The 6,653-nt window shown below is 34.1% G+C and overlaps 1 protein-coding gene across 1 annotated transcript; it reads right to left on the reverse strand.

Moving 5' to 3' along the window:
* Positions 1–6: 6 nt before the first annotated feature.
* LOC100632091 (transient receptor potential cation channel subfamily A member 1 homolog) lies at positions 7–5,591 on the reverse strand. The gene is made up of 19 exons (XM_020004379.1): positions 5,516–5,591; positions 4,480–5,210; positions 4,092–4,430; positions 3,905–4,012; positions 3,754–3,858; positions 3,610–3,708; positions 3,467–3,565; positions 2,349–2,485; positions 2,114–2,280; positions 1,911–2,019; positions 1,788–1,860; positions 1,557–1,731; positions 1,425–1,514; positions 960–1,372; positions 705–902; positions 586–654; positions 305–525; positions 100–246; positions 7–66 (listed from the first exon to the last, which is right to left on the reverse strand). The coding sequence occupies exons 1-17, from the start codon at positions 5,589–5,591 to the stop codon at positions 418–420; spliced, it is 3,096 nt and encodes a 1,031-aa protein (XP_019859938.1). The 3' UTR covers positions 7–66; positions 100–246; positions 305–417.
* Between the last annotated feature and the right edge of the window lie 1,062 nt (positions 5,592–6,653).

The following is a 6,653-nucleotide window of genomic DNA, read 5'->3' on the forward strand; positions in this document are numbered from 1 at the left end:
GTATTCATTCCTCAAACTGTTAACAATAGTTAACAACTGATCCACTGAACTACGTAGATCCTTCACCTCCTGAGATACTGAACTACATAGATCCTTCACCTCCTCGGATACTGAACTACGTTGGTCCTGGGATACTGAACTGTGAAGGTCCTTTACTTCTCGAGATACTGAGGCAACCGTACTGCGTAAGTCCTTCACTTCCTCGGATAATGGTTTTATCTGATTCTCAACATCAGTTACAGTTGCCTTTATTAAAAGTTAATACTGTGCAATAAAAAAGATTATACTGTCAGATTTTACTCACCGAAGGTTCAGTAGCAATAGACTTTTCAATTTTGTCAATTTTTTCTTTCAAGAAATTGTGCTGATTTGGTTTTTGCTTATTTTTAACATCAATGGCCTTCTTTGACTTCTCTGTCAAAATTTCTGCAATTTTTTTGCTTTCGTTGGCAGCCAGGATCTTTCTTTAGCAAAAAAATTTATTAACCATCTTAGAAAGTCTTCAATAGGTAGTGTAAATTCAACCTATGACATTGATTATACAGTAATAGTATACTACGCTGTAGACACAATCACAATTCTTACTCTCAGAGTTAGTCTGTGAGTATCAGCTGATTTTTTAATTTCTTGGGTGTCATCAACAGCCAAACTGATCTATATATGGGTTAGTCAGTGAGTGGTGAGTTAATAGAATATGAACATACCAATAGGTTAAGAAATAGGATTGGCATTAAAACCACAAACACAATTAATAATGAAAATGTAACCACTGGATACTGTACATCATCATCAGACAAGTGCATTTCACTATTCTGTAGCAATAATGAATCCACCTCATATTCCCCTACTGTCATTATTATTGTTTTAAGGGTTGTCCTCCATGGAGTGATAAATGGAGTACGCTATAGAGAGAAAGAGAGAAATAAACTGAAAATATACATAAATCATTACGGCCTTACCTTTTCTTTTTGGGGATCATAAAACATCATATAAAAAGGAACTGCAAAGGCCAAGATTAATAGTAAGGCAAGGATGAGAACTTTGATAAAGTTTTCACAAATTGTAATAAACATTACTACATATATTCCAACTACTGGTATCTTCCTTATTGAGAATACAAGTCCCATCCAACTGAGGAATACAGCAATCACTCCAAACTGCCACTGCCATGGACGAGTACAATAGCACTGGTCGCTACGCACTGATGCAAATATTATTGTAAAAATAAACAGTGGGACTTCAAAGTAGTTGACAAAACTGAGTAGATACTGTTTTCTGAACCAAAAAAGCTGAAATACTTCTCGTATTATCATGAATCCAGAATAAACTAGCAGGCATAGACCAACAATAGGATAATATCTTGGAGATAACTCTAAATTAATGCAACATGTCTCATGACAGTCCCATGATTATAGTTTACTTACTGGTGCCTGAAAAGCAATCAATAAATAAGCCAGTTTCATTTCCAGATTCCTCAGTAAATATTTCATTTTCATTTTCAGATACCTCTATACCTATTGAAAATAATTCTAATAAACTACTTACTAATAACTTACATATTTTTGAATTGGGTCGATGGACAGTGAGAGCGTAAAATGTCAGTAAAAGGACAAACAAAAAATAAAATATGAAATTAACGTAATAAACTATCCATCCATATCTATTCCATTTTTGATCAAGAAGAGTAGCAGCAAGTCGATGCTTTAATAAATCTTTTCTTGGTGACTTAGCCTAAAATAATATTTAATAATAATAATGATAATTACATTTTTACACTCATTACTTACAAGAATAGTAAGACAATGATTTTCAATAGAGTAAAATTTTGCTGGTGGAGGCCAATTTGAAAATCTTGATCCACTTTTTGAAGAAGTATCAATAGGTAATAGAAGTAACAAATTTATTCTTACAGCTTATCAAAATCATCAAGAAACTCATAATTAAAAGTAATCTCATGATCAGGATGATATTGTGGTGCTTCACTCTTACAGCAGAGATCAAAAACAACCTTAGCTACATCTAAAGAAGAATAAATGTAAAAAGTTAATAAAAATGCAACACAAACATGAGTACATTATTCAATAGTTATATCACACACAGCTATGGGAGTAACCTGGCATCTTCTTAATTATCCTTCTCATTGGTGTAGTGAATTGATCAGTCTTTCTATAATTGCAACAGCATGATATCCCAGTGCTTTTGTCCCTGTTATCACCTCCAGTGTATTTACGTAATGCATTCTGCCACTTAGCACTATTTACTATAGCCATTGCAGCATTTCTAAATTGTAAATAAAAATAACTTGACATAATAAAATCATGAGTCATAATAATCATAATTATTCTCACTTTTGACCCTTCTTTACAGCAACCTCAAGAGGATTAAGACCTTCTTTATCACATTTCTTAACATCAGCTTCATGATCCAGAAGTAGTTTGATTATTTTTGTATGTCCTTTGACACAGGCAATATGAAGTGCTGTATACTATAGTAATGATAATAATAATAATAATAATAATAATAATAATAACATGGTCCTCCTTTTTCATCTGTTTTTGTCTTTCCGTCACCATTTGCTTAGCATAATAATAATAAATAATAATAATAATAACAAGATACATGAAACCCCTTATTGAGCTTCCACCTCACTGTGATGGTTGTGGTGATGTATTTACTACTTCACATGCTCTAGACTGTAGAAGGGCCAGGGGTGGATTGGTCATATACAGACATAACGAGATTTGTGATCTACTGTTTTCTCTCTCATCCCTGGTGTGGGCACAAACAGTGAAGGAGCCCATTGTGAAAGATGGCACCTCCTCTAACCCACCATCTAATTCATTAATAGCTGATCTGGGTGCAAGAGGAGTCTGGTAGCCTTAAACAACAGCACTATTTGACATCAGAATAGTTGATACTGACGCCCCCTCTTACCTTACCAAATCCCCTGAGGCTGTTTTAAAGAGTACTGAGAGAGAGAAGGAAGCTAAATACAGTACTGCTTGTGAAGACCATCATGCCAGCTTCACTCTCCTATGCATATCAGTTGATGGTCTTGTTGGTCCTGAGATAAAGACTTTTCTCGAAGTCTTGTGCATTAGAGGTTCAAAATCAAAGTGGGGGGCATTGGTTTAGAGGATGGCTATGGCATCAATGATTTTATTATCTAACTACTCCTATGTTCTTAACTTCTTATTACTCTGTATACTCTCTTAATTTTATTACTGTCACTAAGTATTTAATTCTAATATTATTCCTAATCTTTGTTCTTATTGTTCACTTCACACACACACTCTCTCTCCCCCTCTCCTTTCTTTCTCTCTTTTTATTATTACTGGTACTATATATTCTGTCGTTATTTTTCTTCTTTATCAGTATCTCTAACCTACACTATATTTATATTTTTGTTAATACGTAATAATTATTCTTTTGTTGATGATAATAATATAATAACCATATCTCTTACTTCATTTTGATCAATGCAATTGATATTAGCTTTATGCTCCAGTAGTAATTCAACTACTTTGTCATGTCCTTTTTCACAGGCTAAATGAAGTGCTGTATGCTAATAATTAATAATTACCATTTCAATTGAACTCTAGATATTACTTGATCTTTATCAGTGACATTGATATTAACTTTAACATGCTTCAGTAGTAATTCAACTACTTGTTCACATCCTTTTTCACAGGCTAAATGAAGTGCTGTCTGTAATAATTGTATAATTAAAACAATAATATATTATTTTATTACTTGATCCGCTTTATTCCTCTTATTGACATCGACTCCATTTTGCTTCAGTAGTAAATCAACTAAATCTTTATGTCCATTCATACAAGCAATACCAAGTGGTGTAATCTACATAATAATAAATACTAAAATAATAAATTATAATGCTTCATACTTGAAAATCAATATCCATGGAATTGACATCACTTGCAACACCGTGCTCCAGAAGTAATTTAACTATTTCGGTATATCCTTTGCTGCAGATGACATGAAGTGGTATATACTACATTATAATAATAATACATAATAATATGGCCATCAAAGACAAGATAATAGTAAATAATAATTTATATATCTCTTACACCAATGGGGTTGAGATCTGATTCAATTTGAGAGTGAGAATCATGATGTTTAATTCCATGCTTCAGTATTACTCTAACAATTTCTGTATGCCCTTGCTCACAAGCGATATGTAGTGGTGTGTAGCCTTTACAATCTATAGCATTTAGCATTTTCTGCTTCTTGTCTTCTTCAAAACATAATGATAAGATTGTGTTGACAGCTTCATGATGACCATGCAAGCAAGCAATATAAAGTGGCGTACCCTTATTGCTAATTTTACAGCAATCAGCTCCTTTTTTAATAAGAAGCTCAATAATTTCTTTATTATCAACTTGACAGGCTAGATGAAGTGCTGTACGCTATGATAATAATAACAATTATTATAATCAAATAAACCCTGACTTTTACCTTATATGTATCAGTCTGATCAATATGATGATTAGATCTTTCAAGTAAAACTTCTAAACCTTTCTTTGCAGCAACATGTAGCGGAGTAAAACCAACAAAAAATCTCGAACTAATTCTTTGGGAAGTGCTTTTGCCATTAATACGGCATGATAATGAATAATGATTATCGGGCTCATTCTGCCTTAAGGACTCAATCATTTCTTTTGACTTATTATTGATATTTGCTCCATCAGGACCATCACAAACTGAAATACCAATATCGTCATCTTTGCTTGCATTCATCAGGCGGCTATAAAGAGGATCCTCTTGACTAGAGATGCATGGATTAGCTCCATTCTGAAGTAGGACTTTAATGATTTCTGTATGCTCTTCCTCACAAGCAACATGAAGTGGTGTATAGCCAATAGAGTCTATAGCATCTAGCATTTTCTGCTTCTTGTCTTCTTCGGAACATGATGATAAGATCATGTTGACAATTTGATGATGACCACGCAAGCAAGCAATATAAAGTGGTGTACGCTTAACGTTATCAATTTTACAACAATCAGCTCCTTTATCAATAAGAAGCCTAACAATTCTTTCATTACGGAACTGACAAGCATAATGAAGTGGTGTCCATCCATTCTTATCAGTAGCATTGATATCCACTGCTTCATTCTTTAACAATTCAGCAACATCATCACATTTATTATCCATACAGGCTTTGTGAAGTGGTGTAAAACCACATTTATCTATATGAAATTTAATACACACATTACTATAAAAGAAATAGGGCACAAATTAAGGCCTTCATACACTAGGCAGCTTGTTGCTAGCAACACTTGTGGTTAATTTGATCTTGTGAGCAAGATATTTCCAGAAATAGAACAGCTTAGCAACAAGTTGTCTCATGTATAAAGGCCTTTATATACAGCAGTTGCATGTTGCTTTAGCTATTGGTAGAAGCTTCAAAGTAGTGAAGCATGATGCTCCATGCAATGCAAGTGCAACACACACATTATGAAACAAAATACCAAAAATTAGTTACAGGTTTTACCATCATCAGATGAGAAAAACTCAGTGACTTGTTCTTCATTGTTACATATATTGTCAGAGGCATTAGCAGTTGGCATCGAACCATCAGCAGAAGTAAGAGGCTTTAATTGAACCTTAACTAGTACATACATGTACATTGTCATGATTCTTTAAATATAATAACTAACCAGCATCTTCAGACTCACCACTCTGAGGCTATGAAAGATAGAAATAAAAAGAAAGTGGCAGGATAGAAGAAGAGATACAGAAACATAAAAAGGTGAATAATAATAATATCATAAGTCATGGTATTATCCAGGGTGTGTGCAGTGTGCAGTCAAGAACTCTTGGTGCAGTGCACTCCTCTTGAATGCCAACACGTATGTGACTATTGTCTGCAACTTTGCATGGTATCACACAGGCATTTTAGAGCAGACAGTATAATAAAAAGCTGAGCTAAAAGCAGGCTTTTTAAGAATTAAAAGATACAACTTACTTCCATCTGAATACTACAATCAACCCTATCAGTCATCCTATCGTTCAAAAATTCTCTTCACTCAGTCAAGTTATCAGTTCCACAAATTACAGAGGTGAGTTAGCTATATAGGCAAAGAAGTGCAAAAACTTGTTATCTACTCTAAAACTTTGTGTAAGATAAACTATTTGTAATTCAATTGAATCATAAGGTATATCACTTATTACAACACCTTGCTATCATCAATTCATAGGATGGAGAGTTCATCTTGATAAGATCATTTCAATGCATTCTATACAAAGTTTAGAGTATGAGTTCTTTCATGGTTCATACCCTGTTACAATTAGGAGTAACATTGAATAAACTATTCTCACAAGACTGTGGATGGACGATCACTGAATGAAATTAATGCCATAAATGGAATTATGAATGAATCTATATAATTTTAGCTCAAGTTTTTCAGGCCCTGGCTCAAGCTGCTAAGCTTGACCTTCATACTACGTTTACACTACGGAACTGGGCCAAACCGTGCTGAGTCAGACTGAGCTGGCCCTGCTGTACTAACCATGCTGGCCTGGTTTGGCCCAGCTCACTTCAGCTCAGTTTGGTTACTGTTTACACTATCAAATGAAACTGTGCTGGCCCACTTTAAACAGGGCTGACTGAGTTAAAGAAGCTAGTGTAA

Source organism: Amphimedon queenslandica, unplaced genomic scaffold, assembly GCF_000090795.2.
Source record: "Amphimedon queenslandica unplaced genomic scaffold, v1.1 AMPQUscaffold_12239, whole genome shotgun sequence".
In the NCBI taxonomy this organism is placed as follows: Eukaryota; Metazoa; Porifera; class Demospongiae; order Haplosclerida; family Niphatidae; genus Amphimedon; species Amphimedon queenslandica.